Source organism: Uloborus diversus, chromosome 7, assembly GCF_026930045.1.
Source record: "Uloborus diversus isolate 005 chromosome 7, Udiv.v.3.1, whole genome shotgun sequence".
NCBI lineage: Eukaryota > Metazoa > Arthropoda > Arachnida > Araneae > Uloboridae > Uloborus > Uloborus diversus.
In genome coordinates this window covers 66,475,722-66,497,254 of record NC_072737.1, presented here as the reverse complement: position 1 = coordinate 66,497,254, position 21,533 = coordinate 66,475,722, and the positions used below count along the sequence as shown (strand labels likewise).

Sequence of the window (21,533 nt, the reverse complement as noted above, 5' to 3'; positions counted from 1 at the left end):
TACTAACAGTTCAGGTCATTACCACATAAAGATTACAACAAAAGTCTCTAATGTTCAATTTATTTTTTGGTGTTGTTACATCTGTAAACTTTATTTCAAACATAGAATTTCTAACATTTTTACAAAAAAAAAAAAAAAAGAGAGAAAACAAAGACATTTTTCTCAATGAGGCAATTAAAATCAAATTCAGGGTACCAAAACAGAATTTGTTGTTTTTATAGATTTTGGGGCAAACTATTATTGTCAATAACCGCTTAAGTAACAAAATAAGTAAAGATTAATCTTTGTGTTTTCTGAAATGCAACGTAACTTTAAAATATTCACATGTTCAAAATGTGGTTATTATTAACAAATTTTTAAAAATTCTTTACTCCAAAGTATCATTTCCTAAAAATAATAACTATGAACAAAACACAAGTTTAATCAAAAATTTCAGTCACTAATAAGCATAAAGAAAATAAATTTTGTTATAGGCTTTGCTCCCATCTACTCAATTAGAGAGTTTCGATTAGACAGGGCAAAATATACTGATGCTTGTAATTTATTTTCTTTTATACTATTTGTGAAGTGAATGTTTGTGAAAAAAAAAAACCCTTGATTGAAATAAATTGAATTTTTTGTTCAGATATTTTCATATAGATTGCAATTCCATTCATTACCCTGTATCATGGATGGATGAACATGACCTATATTCCAACATCCTAAAAAATGCTTCCAGAATTTAGTCAGAAACAGAGAAGGTGCATTGACAGTCGGAAGTGGATTAAGATAACAGTTGCTACCTATCCCTTCCAAAATTGGAGTTATTTGCAGTTATTCAAATCCTGTCCTGTAGTTTAAGTGGGGAGAAAAATCTCTTCTTGAAAGGGGGGGGGGGATTTCTGGATAACTACACAAAGAGAATAAGCATCAATGAACTGTTCATTTAATGCTGAAATAAACAAACCTAAATATATCTTTCATAATTTTATGTATACCTAAATTATTTAGCCTTGCATTGAATGCCGAAAAATTTATTAAAAATCTAAATTGAAAACAATATTTTTACATGACAAACAAGCATAAACCTTACAAGCATTTGTTTTACAAAACAAATTCAAAACTCTAAATTTAGAGAATTAAAACAGAATTCCAGCTATTTCTCAATTTCTGTTGCAAAATTATTGTTTGTTTTACCTCTTTACATTTCAATATTATTATACAAATGAATGATAATAAATATGATACTAAGCGTGACAAATCAGAAATACAGCACTGTTTGTATGAAGAAGATCAAAATTTCATTTAATTACACTATTTAGCATTTAAACACAGAATTTTTGTTGGTTTGTATGTCATTGTTGAAAGTCCAAAGACCATTTCGGCAACAAATTTCCTGAAGTCATCAGCATAATAAGAAGTATAAGAAACATGAATGGCATATTATGTATGGAAGTTTATTATTTTTTTAAACAACTTCATTAGTTTTGATAAAGCTGTCAAGCTAAGAAAACTTGGAAAATCATTTCTGGACATCCTTGTAAACTAAATATTGGAGATCATTCTATTATACAATTCTTTAAGCGAACAGTACAATACTATCATGAGTTTTCTAGAACATCTGCATCAGGGCTATAAATTCAGCTAGTAGTTCAGCTTTCTTCAAGTTGCAGAATATCTGGAAGAAACTTAAAAAACATTAAGAGCAAATAAATTTAAAAGCAGAAGTAAAACTCTTCAAATGTGCTAAATCATCAATACAGCTGAACACAATTGGCAGGAATGTTTTTTTAAACTAGTTCATAAAATTATAAATGGAAAATAAATAAACACACTTTAATCGAAATAGAGCTGTATTTCAACTACTTTGCATTAAGTGTGTTGTAAAATTTAATTTCAAATAATAGGGTGTGTTTTAAAAACACTTGAAAAAGTAAAACACATATTACAGGGGAATATTTTACCTAATTTATCAATCTCTTTTGACTAGCATAGATTGTTTTTCATTTAATTATGTACATATTTGTTACTGTGCATCATCTTTGCTCTTAAGAAGAGAAATCATCAGTTTATGATGACTAAAATCAGTAATGAACGTTCGTGATTCTAAATTTTTTAGGAACTGTGAGAAAACTTGCTTGTTATTTCTGCACCTCACTTAGGAATATCCACAACAAAATTGTAGGGGGAGGTGGAGCACGTTGGACAGTGGGGGATGTTGTACGGGTTCCAATTATTTGAATAATATTAATATTTTTTATTTTATTTTTTGACCAACAAATAGCTCCTATGGTCCTACAAATCCTATAATGAAATCACATGGTACAGTTATATTGAACAAATTTTATTCCAGAAAGTGTTATTTCAGCAGTCCTGAGTACTTTTCAGAAAACTATGAATTAATTTTTTTAATGGTTTTAGTCAAGATTGTGGGAAAAAAATTTAACTCCTGTCTTAAACTTTTACGTGAATGCCACTACCTCATCAAAGCGCTTACTTGTGATTGTGATTGAAAAAATGTGAGTGCATACTAAAGAAATTAATTATAAACTGTTTTTGTTTGTTTTTAATATATAAATTTAAGTGAAGTAAAAATATAGAGAATGCAATATACTGATGCTTGAATTTAAATTCTTTAAAATAAAGCCACATTTTTTAGTAAATTCATTTATCTATACCTGATATTTCAGCTGGCCACATGAATCAGTTTTGAAAGCCGTATGTTGGGCACCACTGTTTTAGAGCATTTGAATTCCCCTTTATTTCAATGTTCTATTTCCTGACAAAAGTATTGATTTTCTAAAGACTTCAACAAATTAAGATAAGGTCTGATAAATTGAATATTTATTTATTTATGTATTTATTTTTATGAGTGGTTGAAATGAACTCGGATGCAATTGAATTACTTTTTGAGTGGGTGAGGCAAAATCACGAACATGTAATAAATGAATATAAATAATGAAAGAAAAATTACTTTTAAAGTTGATGCATTATAATAATAATATAAGAAAATAAATAACTCTGATTTAAGGAAGCAGTTACTAAACACTTTATTTTGCATTGGTTGAAAACATCGGATAAATATCAAAATATCCAATATACAGTCGACTCCCGCTACAAAGCGATCCGACTTACGAGCAATGGCTATAACGCGATTTTTTCAACAGTAAAGAAATTTTGAGCTAGCATGAATTCCTCGCCCGCAACATGAAAATTTTCAGAAAGGAACCACGGCGAGCAAGTTGTTTTCATGAACGGACCATCATCCCTTTAGAATCACTGAGAGCAGAAGTACCCACACTGTACTAGTCTTTTATCGCTTATATAAATAACTACTTCTCATTTTCCATTATTTTTTTTCATTCGAAATGCGAACGTTAACAAAATATAACGACACCTAGGAGCGCTGCTTTATCTAAAGTTGGTGAAGATAGAAAGAAAAAGAGAACGTTTCTGACAATTAAAGAAAAGGTAAAGCTTCTTTAAAAGCTTAAGCTGAACCAAAAAATGCTTCGAAGGGTAGCACAACAATTAGGTATGATGGTATGAGTGAATCTTCCATACGTACAATTAAAAGTCACGAAACGGAAACCCATAAAATTTCACCCAGTAATAGTATCCACGCAAAATGCAAAAATTATGAAAATGGAAGCTGTTTTTTATTGTAAATTAAAGAAACCAGGAAGAGGGATAATGCCATAGATGGAAACTTTATAAAAGAACCAATGAAGCAACTGTATTTAAAAATATATTAGAATAACTGCAGCATAAATCATTATTTTCACTTTTTTTAAGTTACAAATATCAATACTGAATCAACTGTACAGTACAACTATAGGGCATTTGTTCTCCTTACTACATGCCGTACGTACAGTACTGGTTTATGTCTTTCTTTCCCATTGATCATTGTTTTTGTGCATCATAGCAGTATTTTATGTTGAATAAAACGCCTTTTTTTTAAATACAAATGAAAATTCAGTTCTTTATGTAAGAAACAGTAAGGTATGGTTAAGAAAAGATTTTTAACTGATTAAGGTTGTGTTTACACATGTCTAAAATGATTGGTTATGTTTATAAAAGTTTTTACACATACCTTTTTCCACAAGACGAAATTTCGACTTACACGAAGGGTCTTGGAACGCATCCCTTGCGTAAGTCGGGACTCGACTGTATATCAAAATATCGGATATTTTCGAACCCTGATCTTTACAGATAATCTCAAAACCCCAATGATGACAGCCTTTATTTTAACAGCCTTTCCACACTAGTTAAAATTTAACTCCACATTAATTGAGATAGGATTATTTAAAAATCATTTTCCCACCAAATATCGAAATTTTTACAAACTTGATGTGGGGTGAGAGCTTCATGTACTTTATTTTTCTGCTGATCTAGAAGAGTAGAATTCTTCTAAAGTTTGATTCCAAGAAACAGGTTGCGTCATAATGACACACGATAGACATGAAACATTTTAACTATTCATCAAACACTTTTGAACAGATTGTGTTTCTTATTCATATTTTTACATAAAATGATATACATGTGTCCATTGATAATGGTCATCTTCTTCCTTCTTAAGAAGAGATTGGATCTGTTTACGATAACTAAAGTAAGTAATTACAAATGTACATATTGATCTCCGCGCTGCCTGAACGCAGTACATGCAACCATACAAAATGAGAAAGGAAGTAAGAAGAGTGTAATGTCTCACTTTTCTCCAATACCTGAAGGCAAGCAAGCCACTGCTTTCCTTCTAACCGACATTGCTTATCCCCACCACTTTTCGTCACACAAAAAGGTTGGATCATAACTTCAAAGCTATTGCATAAAAAGTTTCACTTAAAAAATCTTTGATTCAGCATTTTATCAAAAAAATATTGATATTTCAACCCGCAAATTTTTAAATGTACCTAATTTCTGACAAACAAGAGCTGTGGCTGAGAGGACTTTTACAATCTCAAAAACCCAAGATAACGGTCCTGATCTCATAGGTAATTCAACACTTGTTAAAACTTAATTTTGTATCAGTCATGGCCATAATTTTTTAAAAATCATTTTCTCAATAAAAATAGAAATTTTTACTAACCTGAAGCGGGGTGATTGCATGCACTTTATTCTTCAGGTGATAAAGAAAGAGTAGCATGAAAAGGAAATAACTAGGCAACCTAAAAATTAGTAAACCCTAATTAGAGCATAATAAAAAGTACCAACACACTACTTGAAACGAACTTAGAACATCTGAGTTTTCTGTTTATGATGGAACACACAGCGAGTGACATGCTTGTTGAATAAAAAAGAGTAAATTACCAAAATAACCAAAACTGCCTACAATTCATTAAAATTTTAATAAAATAGTACATTTTAAATTGGCTCGCTCAACCTAAAAAATCGATAAAAACTGCCGTGTGTCAAGCAAGTGTTCTACTCCATATCCACCTCAAACGCTTTGGCAAATTCATGTGGCGACATTAATTTCATAATCGAATTGACATTTTTTTAAACAAATTTTAACTAATAAACATTTAGCAGAATATAACAAAACGTTTCCATAAATCAAAATGTTATTAAAAGATACTGCCAGCAAGCACTGAAAGTCCTATAATTTATAAGCATTTTATTTCCTATGCATCTCCTTTCAAAAAACAAAAATTTGACACTGTAAATACTTACGTTGCATAAAGTGAAGATTGCTTGAAGGAACATGAAAAACGATACATTAGTCAATTTTTGTCTAAGAAATGATCAGGAAAAATAAAAACCTTAACAGTAAAAAATAAGTTAAAATGGGTTTTAATATCAAGTCACATTCATTTAAAATAAAAATTTCCGCAGCATAAAGCATTTATAATACAAATCACAAGTTAAGATCTCTTCACATCACAAGTGTATGTTTTGTTTACTTCCACTCGTCGCCAAGCACGAAATTGATCGCGCCAAACCGAATACAGAGATCTATCGTTAAAAAAAAATTTAATTTACACAATTTAAACATTTACCTTGTCTTAAAGTGTTATTTTTCAATAACGTTGTGATTGGAATCATAGATTTAACAGAAAAAACAACTATAAAAGGCCCAAATAAAGTGTCAGGATGAAATTTTAGCACACTGGAACACATGTTCTTGATATAATTACGCGATAGTAAAAGAAATAGGAATGGACTCACTCAAGTAAAGCTACACACGTATAATTTGAACATTGTAGAACAGTAATATGAGCATCAAAGTCCTGGACTCACCTTTAATTTTTCAGATTCTGGGTTTTTCCACAGCACTGTCATACGCTCCATGTTAATCCTACGGGAGAAGAAGAAACCTTGCCTCAGGCGGTCTTCGACCAATAGGAAAATGATACCGCGTTGTCGCAACTCTGAAAACTACGTTTTCATATAGGGACTCTAGGGTAGACCGAACAGTGAATAAACAGCTTGTAATTTAAAGTAAGAAATAACAACGTCAAAAAGCACGAATAACAGATTACTGTAGACACGTGTTTTGGCGTTACAAGGAACGCCTTTTTCAATGCAATCGAAATGAACTTAGGGATGAAAAGACATCCGACAGGTTATCTTAGCTTGTAATTTCTTTTTGAAAATAAGAGTTCAAAACTTTTTTTAGTAGATCAATTGGCAACCAGTAACTTCCTTTTATACGATTCCAAAAAGAACGCAAATGGAAAATTTTGTGTTTGTTTACTGGTCAGTCGTTTGTTCAATGGGTTGCTGCGCCATTTTTCAATGAAGTACTTAAAAAAAAAAAAAAAAAAAAAACTGCAGAAAAACCATAACAATTATCTACAGATATAATTTTAAAAAAAGTTTTAATGTCATGGCATCAAATTTAAACTATAACAAATTCCTATAGTATAATAAATTTCTAAATTGTGTTTAAGTGTTCTTTAGTTGTCAGACTCCCTAACAGTGTTAAATTTATTCAACAAATTTCATGCCCAAACGCTACAATTTTCAACAATATGTCCAATTTCTGGAAATAAAATTTGCACTTAAGTGTGCATTTACTTGTCAGATTACCCTACAATGTTGTGGTCAAATTTTTCATCAATGAATAGTTTTACCCGCAAATAAATAGTTTTCGCTACATGAAATGAAAACCGAAAAAATTCACCTAGAATCCAAGATGGCAACAAGAGTTCCCTTACTTACGTCCGGCTATATTTTGACAAACAACATGGCAAAAACATATTCATTTTATCATAATTATAAATAAAAATTGTGTTTTTTTTAAAAAAACAGATGGCACAGGTGGGAATTTTGTACTTAAGTGGCTCCGACGCGTTTACTATAGTCGCCTTTTTTCTCAAACGCTGATTTTAATGTTTCAAACAAAAGGTTTAATTTCTACCGAACTTGAACTACAATATGATTTGCTGTGGTTTCATTTGAAAACTAGTAGAGTGGACTAATTTTTAGTACATTTGACCGATTGTAGCTCAAACTTCTTTTTTTTTTTTTGAAAATGCCGTTAGCAGGTTTTAGCACCAACTCAACTTTGAATGTTTCAAAGCTTATAGCGCGCTGAAAAATGTAACTATCTTGATCAAAAAAGTGTCATTCTGTAGGATTTTGTATGCTCTTTCCAAATATGTTCTTATTTTTTGCGTAGGTTTTCCAAGAATTTCAGAAATCGGTCTTTTTTTCAGAAATTTGCTTTTTTTTTTTGTTCATTTTCAGTCTTTCTACGAAAACACGGTAACGGTTTGGATAAGATAAGGGGTGGTTCTATACTCCACTTAAGCTCTTTTATCACCCCCTTTCCTTTTGGCAGTTTAGGTACGATTCACCCTGTATATACTTCCAATAAATATTCCAACCTTACGGATGGCACTCTGTCTCTTTAGTGGGAATACTTTAGAGTTAAGTCAATAGTTAGTTATAGGTGGTGCTGTGCGTCAATCGGTCGAACATTCTAATCATACATTCTCATCATATATTCGGAGTTTATTTGTCTGAACACTTCGATCATAAAGCACAAATATAATAAAAATTGTTTTATGTATTGCATTTCATTTAATTTGGTTTATCCTAAATACAACTCGCTGAAAATCAGTTAATCTCTTATGCAAAAATTACAAAGAAAAAAGTTATCCATCTAAGAGTTATGTGCCTTAAAACAGGGAGGAAAAAGTTTCGTCTGAAGGGATAAATAAGAATCCCTGAATTTTTCATAACTGTGTCTGTAACTTATCTTCTTTCCTAGGGATACATGTTGGATTTCAAATGGGTGAACTATGTGAAAGAAACTTTGAGTCTGAATCATGATGTGAAATGGGTAGAAATGTTTAAAGTAAGTCTTCAAAAACTGAAATTGTATGCGGATCGGTTCGAAAGCGGAAGCTTTCGTACACCCCTCTAAAAAAATCATTTTTTAAAAAACAGATAATGTATATGCGTACAAATGATGCGCAGTATTTACATGATGAAGTATAACTAGATACACAATTCGTAGCGACAGACACTGGCCACCACTGAACGCGCGAATCTTGAAGAAAACGGGAAAAAGCGCAGCGTATCAGTGACGAGGATGGTTACGGAAAAAGTTGTTTGTCCGCATGCGCTAGGCCAGACGCATGCGCTTTTCGGAAGCTTGGCCGGCTACTTAATGGTATCCGGTTCCCATGGAACCGGTTTCTCGTTGTGTATCTAACTAATGCTACATCTACAAATATTTATCCCTATCGTGGGAAATCTATTGCTTTATAACCTGGTAATGCATGTGACACAATTAACTCTGAAGATTTTTTTTAAGAATTGAGGCAAAGGGTGGACTTTTTAAAGTTTCGAGTAAAACGCGTTTAAAGTTGCGGACCTAGTTAGACTTTCATTGAAAAGTGTTTCTAAATCATGCTGTATAGCAGCACCTAACAGGGCTACTAGTACTATCTCTTAACCCAAGACAGAGGAGAGTTTCACTTACCTTTACCTGGTATCTCCATTACCGGTGAGCTCAAAAATGTAGTTTCGACGCTTACGTCCCTTTCCTTCTCACTGCCTCAATTAATAGTCTTATTTTTCATAAAACCAATTTACAATTCTTTTCGAGGTAATTATTTAAGTTTTCATGTTCTTACCAGCATATGCGTTTCTCGCAAGTGAGTGTTTACTCTATGTCCTAACATCCTGCAAAAAATCAGCTTTCCCTAAATTAGTTGCGACGCGAAACCTTTATTGACTGGGCTATTAGGTATGTTTAGCGTAACTACTTAGAACCTTCTTGATTTACTAAGAAAGCTCCAGAAGCATCACTGCGACCATGGCTAAAGCTAAAGCAGAATTGCAAGTTAGAACCAAGCATCTCCCTTACCTTGCAAAGCTGCAGTTATCCAGAGACTTATTCGCTCTCAGTAGGGCCGTTTCCATGGATACTTTTGAACCCGGAAAAAACCTGCTTTTCACCGCAGTCCGGTTATTTGCGGGGCGTATGTGGAATTTTTCTCCTCCTGCTTCCTTCTGGAGTGAAAGCGTAGTTTTTACCCAGAATGCATTACGCGAAACAAGTTCTTCTCCTTGCTGGGTATAGCCGCTAAGGATGCTGGGTAAAAACCGATTTCTCTGGTACAATGAAAAACTTCTTTTTACATGGAAACGGGGAATTTTTCATTCGGTTTTTTGCGGAGCCGGATCGGGGATTTACGGGGTCGAAAAGTGTGTTGTGAACGCGGCTATTGGGAGCTTAGTCAATCTGGACGGGCCGTAATCGAACTAAAGATGATATGTTTTATTACACACGCTCAGTCAATCTTTAAACCGGTTGCTAAGAAAGTGTTTCGCAACACTGAAAAGTCTGCATTCCTGCAACGTATCATTTATAAATATTAAAACACTTTGAGGCTACTACTTTCAACGCTGAATATGGTTACATGTTTATGTTTTTTTTCCTTCTTGTTTAACATTTTCACAAAATTCTCTTAAAAGTGGGATAGTTTTAATTTTAATATTTGAATTGTTAGCCAACAAAAGAAAAAAAAAAAAATTCCCTCTCAATATTGATATTTTTCTTTTTTCACTCTTCCTGCAAGCAAAAATTTTTGTAGTATGATAATTTATATGGAATGACACAAAGCAAAAATGGGGAGTTTTAATCATATATTTATGATTGAATATTCCGCGACAATACTATGTTTTAACTAATTTATTTTTCAACGCATTTCTTACGTGGCTCAAAATTACCCCGAGTGTCAAGCTAACTTTGAACCAAGTTGATAATTTATTTTAAATGGTTTTAATACTGATATTTTAAAATTTTTTGTTAATTGCATAATAATTTAGGAGTTCTTTCGCTTTATGCCTATAGATACAGCAACCCTATCAAAATAGGCGTGAGGTAGTTAGAAAAAAAAAATGCGGCTTGAATTTACCCTGAATGACTACTTTTAATTTGTGTCCTTATTTTATTTTTCTCTGTTGCCAAAGCTAAAATTATATCATGGTTAAATTTTAATCAAACAATCGAAAATATTCGCGAACCGCGAGAAACTGCTCCGGGTGTTGGTCACCTGAATCTTCACTTCACTGTCGGTACAGTACACTCGCTGTGTAATTCCATCTACAGTAACAGATGGACGAGCTCAGTGAAATCATTTTAATAGGTGAACCAGCCTTTCTTCTCTGACCAACGGACCAGTAAGTGGCCATTACACAAGGGTGCCGAGGGGGAGGGGGTTGGGAAAATCTCTACGTACCCTTTTTCTTTTTTTTGGTTGGGGAGGGGGTCAAACACACATTCTTACGCAATATTTTCCAAGTCGATACTTTACATTAGAAATCGCGCTGTCAAGTGGTTCGGCAAGGGATCATATTTCATTTGCGTCTGGAAGGTAAAAAACGTATTAGAATGAGCTGTTTTTCATTTGTTTCACAAAGAATGAATGGTGTAAAACATAATAAAAGAATCGCACTGTACATGACATGATGTATTTTTAACTAGCATCGCATAGAATGTTTTTCCGCAAAAAAAGGCGGAAAAACATTCAGTCTAGATTTCAACTTTTTAGTAAATATTTCTTTGCATAATATAGTTTAATTAACCAATAGCGAATTTAATAACGATTCCAGTGATGTAAGATTTGTTATTTTATTATTTTGAAAAACGAAATGGAATCTTACGTAAGATGAGGAAGGGGACGGGGAAGGGTTGGAAAAATCTTACGTACCTTTACATTGGGGGAGGGGTAAAATTGCCAAAATCATTCTTACGTCATTAATGAATGCCCCCTAAGGACCTATTAACGTTATTTCTATTAATCTTTTGAAGAACATAAAAGTAGTAAAAATAAACAAATGTGTATATGATCCCAAATTGCAATCTCCCCACAACGAAAACGAAAAAGCTTCCTAAAGCTTTCGTTTTATTTTTAAAATAAAATGAGAATCATTTCTTTAGTTTATGTTATGGCACCCTGATCCCAGCTTTTGATGGCACATTTTTTTTGTTTTTTTGTTTCTTGTAACTGTACATATGATTGCATCTTACACTTTACAACTTTTACTCTTAAAATTATTCATTTTTGATTCAACAAAAAACTTATTATTATGAAACTAAAAAGTCGCCCGTTAAGCTATGACGGGTGAAAATTGCTTCTACATTTGAACAAAATCACTGCCTGTTTGGTGATATTTTGATAGTTAAGAAATTGTAACCCTAACTCCAGTGGATTAAACATAAACTCCAATAGATAGCGTTCATTGTTTTGTCCACTTTTTCTTTTCTTCACTCTCCAAAATGACACAGTCTTACCAGTAAAACAGTTAAGTGACCCGATCGCGTTCAGCCTTGTCGCAATAAAGCCTTTCCCTGCTTGCTAAACATTTTCAAAACATGTATCAAATTATCATGCCGTGGTGAGAAGTTTCATTGTTGAAACACTCGGGTTACTCGATCAACAGCTATTATATATATATATATATATATATATATATATATATATATATATATATATATATATATATATATATATATATATATATATATATATATATATGTATATATATATATATATATATATATATATATATATATATATATATATATATATATATATATATATATATATATATATATATAAGAGGATATCATTTGATTATTAAATATATAAATATATATATATATATATATATATATATATATATATAATGTCACACTCGTAGGTAGCACAATGGCAAGTGTACTTAACAGCAACAAGAAACCCGAAACCCGAAAGAACATTAACGATGTAAATTGAAAACCATGTAAATAGGAAACGTTGAATAATATGAACATTAAGCTAATTAATAGAATGGGTAGTAACTGCTACGTTTTCAAAGAGCTGGAGCAGTTGGCATATTATAATAATTTGCAGGTTTCTATGGAGGTTGGTAACGCACAACTCAGCGAGTAATTGCATTTTCATCAAATTAGCAAGAATTTGCTTGCTTATTTCAACTGCGTGAGGCTTTGTATTGGTTGACATTAAACGAATATTATAAAAGGTGACACGTTTTTGGATAATGCTGACATGTACTATCCAACCCCCCAGCTCTGACTTGCAAAAAAAGAAAGCAGAAAACTTACCCACTCTATTAGAAAAACATGAAAACACAAAAAATCGGTGATCCAAGAGCACGAGGTTCAATTCCTTTTTTTTTTTAAATTTCAAACTAATGGTTGAAGTGATGTTTTTTTTAAAACTTATTTTTCTTTTTTGCATAAACATTTACACATATATACAATGTTGCAACATTTTTCACGTGTCGATGTTTTTCCCTTTTAGATCATTTATTATTATTATTATTATTATTATTATTATTATTATTATTTGAAATGAAAAATAAAAGTCTTTGGCTAAATCGCTAATAAATTTTAATTAAAAGTGCTACTGACCACAGGCTGCCCCCTAATATTTTTTAATTCTCATGTCTAGTTAACATTACCTAATTTCATTAGCAATAATTTGAAAATTGGCTCAAAGAAATTGGATGAAGTTTTGAAATTATTTTTCAAAAATTTGGAAAGAGTGAAAAATGAATCGTCACCCAGAAATAAACTATTAACTATTTCTAAAGTCGAAAGAAAAAATGATAAAAGGTGGCGGAGAAATTGGTAAAAAGTATTAATGTATAATGATTATGAACATTAATTGGCTCTGGCGATTAATCAGGCGGCATGATTTAGGAATGTGCCAATTTACTTATTGGCGCATTCCTAATTTTAAGCACTAGACTGTCTGTCTCACCTAAAAACTTAGAAAGTCTAATTCTAACTAACTAACAAGTAAAATTGAGGTGTGAATGAATTCCGAAGAAAAAGACAGATTTTCCTCGAGCAAACAGTTGAATCTCTCGATTACTGTACGAATATATATTTTGAGTATCTAAAAAAATAAATAAATAAATAAATAAAAAATCCATTAACGCCTAAGGGTTCACGCGTTTTTATCCGAAACACCACCAACACTAAAAATACTTTATTATTTTTAAGCTAGTCTGACCACCGATTAGATGAAAAAACAAACATACGGTTTATAGACGGAAATGGACGCATCTATTACTTTTCAGGGATGTAAGCTTTTGCAGATGTATATTGGTCTCTAACTTAAGCAAGGTCACATTCAAATGAGCGGAACACGAGTATCAAATCTTTACTTTTTCCTCTCATTTAGATAGACTCGTCTTAATTGTACGTTTGCCAATTTCATACAATCCGTGGGCAGACTGTATCTGGATTATTTTTCTAACAAGTAATAACCGGTTGGGTTACATTATTGCTTCAATGTACTAAGACGGATTTTCGCCATTGTCGTGGAAAGCAATGTGGTGATACCCTTATATCAATCGAGGCTGATACGGATGCCCTTTCCTACAAATTAGGTCTTCAGAATTAGTTTTGTGGAAGATCTCAAAGAGTTAAAGGATCATATGACAAGTTACTGCAAACGGGACGAGAATGGCGAATTAGCTTTCAACTCGCAAGGAGCTTTGGATGGATTTTTGCATTTTGTGTGCAGAAAAAGGTTTATTTTTGTTACTTTATCTCCCGAGGCAAATAAAATTTTCCCAATAAGTTGACAAAAAATTGTACTTTGATGAAAACCTTATTTTTTTTAGGCAATCTCGAAGTTCATCTGAAACATCTTTGGACGAACCTAAGTTGGTGGTGGAAGAAGAGTATTGGAATTCAGTGATTAAGACCATGCCAAATTGTCTTCTATGGGAGGCTGTTTCGGAAGGGCTTGAAGAATATAGGTGATTCTGGTACTCTAGTTAAACCTAGAAACCGACCACCTTGTGCAATTAATTATATTTGGCAAACTGGCGGAGCACGAATAACCCCTTTAGATCGCTAGAAGATCTTTAGTTTAACGAACCCCTTACCTGCCGAGACAAACGTAAAAGATCCACTAGGGTAACGGCACCAGTAACAGACATGCTTAAGACATCGCTCGCAGGTTAACTCAATTTTCTGAACCTTTTAATGTATTTAGACTTTTTAAACTATTTTTATATCATGCTAATACATTTCATCTAACATTTAGCTTCGTCTGGATTCTCTGAATTAGTTGATTCGATTTTTATTTGCTCAATTTCGAAACAAGATCCGACACCCCAGTGACAAACACCGACAAATCTGACGATACCAAGTAATAAATAGGATGATGAAAGGATGAGTAATGGACAACACTCCTTTTTTTTCTATTCAAAATGTGCAAAAGTTCTTTATTTTTAGATCTAAAGCCTTAATAAATTCAAATGAACACGAAACACCAGCAGATCTCGTGAAGTCTCTTCATAACCTTCCACCATTGTCTTATATACCAACTGGCTCATAGAATTCTTTCTGATAACACTGATGGTTGCACCGTATTCATGGGACAGAGCAACATCAGTTTTACCCGCCTAAAATTTTTATTATTTAAATCCAAACTTATGACTGTCTGTTACTGGACCCTTGTCTGTAACTGGTGCCGTTACCCTAGCCAGTGCCGTAGTTATTGACACATGCGCGCGTATTTATGGGATATGTATTAGGGGAGAAGTAAATGCAAGTTTTGCAGTGCAAAAACTGTTTATTTTCACAAAACAAAGAATAGGAGGATAAATGAAGAACATCCCAAACTTGAAGTTTAGAGTGAAAATATAATAAAAAAGATGTTGGAACTTATATCTGCCATGTGATATTTCTGGAATTATGGTTGTACACATCAACCAAGATACGTGCATTGATTTGTAGAAAATGCATCATACAAAAAAGGAAGACTCAGAAGAATAGGAAAAAAAATGGTTTACTCAAACAGAAACTTAATTTCACTATTTCAGAAACATCTCCCTCGCAAATACCCCCACCCCCTCTCTGAAATCCTTTGCATACTATGTCAAGGTCATTTTATTGCATTCCAAACCTTTGCAAATAATTCTACTAGTAGCAGCGCTATCCAAATGATGGTACTATATTTTGGAAGGGGTACAATCAGACGCGGATTTATAACTTTTGAGCCCCCCCTGCAAAAAACATCAGTAGGGCCACTAACTCCTTACTGAATTTCTACGCCACTGAGACCTCCCCCCCTCCCGCACTGCGGGTACGTAGATCCGGGCTGGTGTACAATACGCTTGGGGCAGTTAACGCATCGTGTGAGTAACTGCCTCAAGTTTCCCCCTCCTCGCCGAGGGGAAAACTTGATTCTTCTGCGCATGTGCGCCCGAGCTAAATCGACGTTATGAATGGCCACGCCGGAATCCACTTTGATTTCAGCGTCACAGCGATTTGCTCCTAGGAAACCAGGGCTTTAGACGTCATTAACGCTCGCGGCAGTTAAGGGGTTAAAGAGAAATCTAAAAACAAATGTGGACTTTCATATACAATAATGATGAGCAATTAAGCGCCCAATCAGTTCCATTTGTTCAGCTTTAATTACGCGAAACATACTTTTAGCGATAAAACGTATACTATCTTTTAATCAGAATAAAATTAATTACTTTCTTGTGGCGTTTAAAAATTAATTTTAAGGAATGGTTTCTGAGAGTCGACAGTAAAAATGTATCTTCTCAAAAAGTCAAATTCTATTGATGTTTTAAAGTTGGATTATCTATTTGACTGGCCTTATTTCTAACACAAACGGTAATGCTCGAATTTCGTTTTCGAAGAGGAAAATTGTTTCTAAAGTAAACAAGTGATTTAAAAAGTGTAATAAAAAGGTAATGAATGAGTAGTGCTGCCACTAGCGGCTAGAACTACAATTTTGAAGGAAAAGCAACTATGGCGATTATTTTAGCCAATATATGAGCAAGTACGACTACTTAGCAATCAATTGTAAAAAAAACTGCGAGTATTTCAATGAATAAATAACTAAAATACACCCCCCCACCCTTTTATTTTATTTTTTTAACTAGGGTTTAAAAAAATGTTGAAAAAACAAGGGAAATCTGCTTTAAAGTACCTTTTATTTCGGAAAAAAAGTGGAATGTTTTACTGCGTTTATTTATTTGTTGAAAATAAACGTTTTAAAAAGAAGGAAAAGGAAATGTAATTTAAAGATATTCTCGATCATTTCATAAATGTATGATTTCATATTTTGTACGATTGGTTTCGTTTTTAAGTTCACGATTTTCGAAAAAGGTTCCTTTTAGCGATCACTATTTTTGCAAAGAGGTTCGTTTCCGCTACTGCTTTTTTTTTTTTTTTACATTGAAACTGCTATGTGCATTCTGATAAATGCCAATAAAAGTTGTCTCTGTAATTTCTTGTAGACGTAGCCTCATTTCAATATCTATTAAAAACGAGCTCCAATTTCCACGCATCGCAATCGGAAATGTCGCGAATACCAAGTTTCTAGCGCTTTTTATGCAGCCAAATCTTTAAATGTAGTCTTTAATTAACAATTGGACAGTGAAATTATACCAGAATTTGTCAGTACTTGTTTCTATAGTGTTCATTTAAAATGGCAGAAAAATGTTGTTTCTCCTTTTCTTTTCTTTTTTTTTAATTGCCCCATGTTTTTAATGGTACCACGTACATACCACGCAGCGAAGAAGTGTGATTACATTATTATGACATGAATGCTGTTTTAAAGAAACGGGAGACTATTTTAAAAATTGTTTTTTTCATCTGACAATTATTTGACACTTATTTCACATTAGATTACTCAAAGAAACTATTTTTAGTAGCGGAACCCAGTGGCAGCCTTATTATTGCATTATGACATAAATGCTATTTAAAAAAAAAACTGACTCTTTTAGAAACTATTTTCTACACCTAGTGACTATTATTTCTGCAGACTGTTAAAGCAAATATTTTTAGTAACGGAACTTAGTGACAGCTCTGTGAATAAGTGAAAAAGGAATCGACTACCTAAAAGAGTTAAAAACTTTTTCTCTCTTTTTAGGCAAGCTCTGAAAACTCGTGCCAATTTAGAAAATGAAAAATCGGACTTGTTGGGAAAAAATGCAGCACTTGAAAAATCTTTGGAAAATTACTTTATTTATAGCATTCCAAAAGTATAAGTAAAGCTCAACATATCATGAAATCTTTTTCATAAGCAGATTGAAAAAGTACAGATGTATTTGGCTTTTGTTCCGCCCAAGAAATTTTTTAGACTGCGATATCTTCAATTTTAGTGCAAGAAAAATTTTAAGCTTTATGTGTAAGATTCTTTATTTAAAATAAAAGACAAAAACATTTATGATAAAAACATTTCTGAATTCTCAACGATTTAATTGAATTTTATGACAAAAACATTTAGCCATAAAAAAACAATATTTTTCGCTTTCTCATGTTTGCTATACGCGTAATTACGTTCCACAATTGTTTTTAGATACAACGCAAAGTATAGATTTTATTTTGACTAGGATTAATCATGCTCTGAGCACCTTCCAACGTTTTTATTTCTTGATAAACCTTCTAGTTTTTTATCCATTATACCACTGTTCACTCAAAATTATGTATCAGTAGTGAACTCAAGTCCATCAGTTTTGAAAATCAGACTAAATGATGTACATTAAATACCAAAACTTCTACGATCACCGATCACCTTTTTTAAAATAGTTTGAGCGTCCACAAAAGATTCAAAAATTTGAGAAAATGAATATGTTTGAAATGGAAATGCAAGGCTAGACACTATTGAATAACATTTGGTTAGGTTGATATGTACTTATTCGCCATTAAGTTATGCAGCTTTTAAAGTAAAAATTGGATCTTTATAACAGGCAAAACTCAAATGCTAGAGTTTGATAAAAAACATTTTTGAAATTTCTTTTCTAAAGGAGCTGCGTTAGGCCATTTAGCCGTCCTGATATGACACCCAGTCCCTCTTATGCCACCATTAAGGCAGAGATGTCAATGGCAGACAAATTTGACAACTAGTTTCCCTTCTTATGGAGGCCATCTGGTCTCGCTTCCGTGTAAAACTCCACTAGGGATATAATTTTGCCGAGGACATTCAAAGCCATACACATACAGGACCTTTTACAAGCCACATAATTACACGAGATGGGCACCGACAACTTTCAGCATTTCGAAAATCCACTGACTGGCGACCGTGAGTTCGAACTCGGGCCTACAGTACAGAATGCCAAAGACGTACAAACACGTAACTTACATGAAAATAGAACATGTATTAAAATTAATCGATTTTCACTTAAAGGATGCAGATGCAACAATGATTTTTATGCACTAATTTTACAAACCGTTTTTAAGCTTTAAATCTAACATCCACCCTTTCACATTTAAATGACACAAAATAGATTATTACGTATTGACGACTTTTAAAAGCGATAAAGGAGTGGGGACTTGTTCAAAAACATTTCTTTAACAGAAGTATTTGGAAAAATAAATTTAAATTCAAAAAATTGCATGAATTAAAGCTTTATTTATAAGAAAAAAAATATGAGTTCAACATGTCATGAACATACAATAACCCCTCGTCATATCGTTCATTTGGATAAGTGTGCTTTTCCTTTCTCGCCAAAAAAATATACTTTTAAAAATGTTGCTTTACATCTCGCATCACAGAGAAATGTTTACTATTTCTCAGAAAAAGAATCTTTTTAATCAAACAAAGCTGGTATGTTTTCCATGCATCGAAATTTATTCTAGTTGCAGTTTTCGATTCGTATTCCTCTATAATTGAAATTCTTTTCCATTTTATTTATTGTAAGAGATTTTACAATCTCAGCTAATTTTCTTGTTTTTATGAAGAAAATCGTCCCTATGTGATAATTTTTTTGCTGGTGCACAAGTCATTTGTACATTAATTGGATCTATACTTTTAATAACCTTTGTTGTATTGAGTTTTTTTTTTTTTTTTTTTTTGTCGTCTTCCGAAAAGCATGATACAGTGAAACCTGTGTATAACGATAACCTGTCTATTACGATGTTTTTTTTGGTCCCAACAGTATTGTTGAAGACCGGTTTTACTATAAAACGAAGCGTTACCGTACCTTAGAAATCATCAGGGTTCGAAAATATCAGATATTTTGATATCTATCGACATTTTCAACAAGCACAAATTAAGTCTTTAAAATAGTAAATGAATCTTTAAGAGTCATTTATTTTTAAAGTTGTACACTTTTGATAGTTGACGTCTTCAATTTTCGTAAAAATTTCAGAATGTGTTAGTGGTACTGTGATAAGAAAAAGTAAAGTTTCTTTTACTAAAAAACTAATTTATTTGTCCTTGAGTAGGGTCAAAGTTTAAGGTCGTGAAAAAAAAAGAGCTAAATATATGATTGCTTTGCTTCAAAAGCAATGAGTGAATCAAGCCAATTCTTTTAAATGTGGATACTACTTGATACTAGATACATGCTAGCACAAATACTTTGGTGGCTCACTCATAGCTTTGGGGGCAAAGGTCAATTGAAACTGCGACTTTTTTTTTTATTTTGTTCAGGCCCGTGTATCTGCTAAAGCCGCGAGTAACCCTCGGAAATAAGTATATGATTAACTACTCATCACAGTATAGTACTAACAAAAATATAAAAAAGCTTTCATTCTTCCTCACTTGAATCTCTCTCCCGTCTTCGTTTTCCTGTTTTTTTTTTCACGAGTTTATATGCGTGCTACTCAATCTTATAAGCTCAAACTCGCATAAATACTAGAACGAATCAACAGCCAAATGTACTTTAAGCTCCCAAAATTTAATGCTTCCAGTGTTATAAAACTTTCTGTAACCTTACCACAACATGGCAATTCTTCTCACAAAGCTGATCCGCCATTTTGGAGCACTATATTTTGGAGATCCTTGATACTCAGGATTTGGATCTTGGAAGTTGAAAATTTGCAAAAAGTTAGTTTCAAAGACAACTCTACACCTCTAAAATTTTATCCCATTTGGGGATGATGGAACAGAGACAATTTGAGAAATTTAGGTCAATTGACGTGGAATTACCCTGATATAACATTGTGGCAATTCACATGCATCTTTCATTATTTTTGACTTTATAATGACCGTTTACCAATGCTATATTTTAAGATGAGGATTGCAATTGGGTAAGAGATTCAGTTCATAATTACAGTAGAATTTGCATATACACCACTTAGTAGTGTTACAACTTTTATAAAGAAACAAATTTATTAAATAAGGCTCAAAAGTAAAAATATAAATTAACGTCAAAAAAAAAAAAAGTTAAGTAGCAAAAGATGCAGGTGAAATGTTCATAATGATTATATCAGAGTGATGCCATGTCAACTGACCTGATTTTTCAAACTGTTCCCACTCTATCATCCCCGAATGGGATGAAATTTTATAGGTGTAGAGATGTCTCTGAAGCTAACCCGATGGTAATTTTCAGCTTCCGAGAGCCGAATCCTGAGGATCTAGGATCTCCAATATATAGTGCTACAAAATGGTGGATCGGATTTGTGAGAAAAGTTGCCGTGTTGTGGTCAAGGCTACAGAAAATTTTATTACGCTGGAAGCATGAAATTTTAGGAGCTTAAAGTACCTTAGGCTGTTTATTCGTTCTAGTATTTTTTGTGAGTTTGAGCTTATAATATTTTGAGTAGCATGTATATAAACTCATCAAAAAACGCTCTTTTATACTGAAATTATCGTTTTTGAGACCGTTTAATAAGTTACATGATTAGATCTCATGGTTTTCTGACATGAGTCTAAAACTACACCACGTAGAGCATAATTACAGTTCTTGCTCAAAGTTATTGACTCAGGCGTTTTATAGTAATTGACCTAAAACTGATTCTTTTTGTTTCAAATTACCAACTTTGAGACCACGTAATTAAAAAAGTTGATTAGTCGCCATGGGTTTCTAACCTGGACCTTAAACTACATCGCTCAGACTATAACTACAGCTGTGTGTCCCAAAATTGTTGTCTCGTCGCGATTCAAGTTATTGACCTTTAAACTTGGGCATTTTTAAAAAATCATCAACCATTTAACTACTAAAGCCAAGAGAAATGAAAGCTATTTTATATTTTTCTTAGTACTATACTGTGATGAGTAGTTAATCATATGCTTATTTCCGAGGGTTACTCACGACTTTAGCAGATTTCCGGGCGTAAACATGGCAAAAAAAAAGTTTCAATTGACCTTTGCCCTCAAAGCCATGATCGA

The 21,533-nt window shown here is 32.8% G+C and overlaps 1 protein-coding gene across 1 annotated transcript in view; it reads left to right on the top strand.

Moving 5' to 3' along the window:
* The window catches only part of LOC129226715 (dynein regulatory complex protein 1-like), a 35,671-nt gene extending 21,453 nt beyond the window's left edge, over positions 1–14,218 (top strand). Inside the window, exons 7-9 of the mRNA XM_054861343.1 lie at positions 8,195–8,281; positions 13,840–13,970; positions 14,077–14,218. Of these exons, the coding sequence (XP_054717318.1) occupies positions 8,195–8,281; positions 13,840–13,970; positions 14,077–14,218 (360 nt within the window). The remainder of the gene's footprint in view (positions 1–8,194; positions 8,282–13,839; positions 13,971–14,076) is intronic.
* The last annotated feature ends 7,315 nt before the right edge of the window (positions 14,219–21,533 follow it).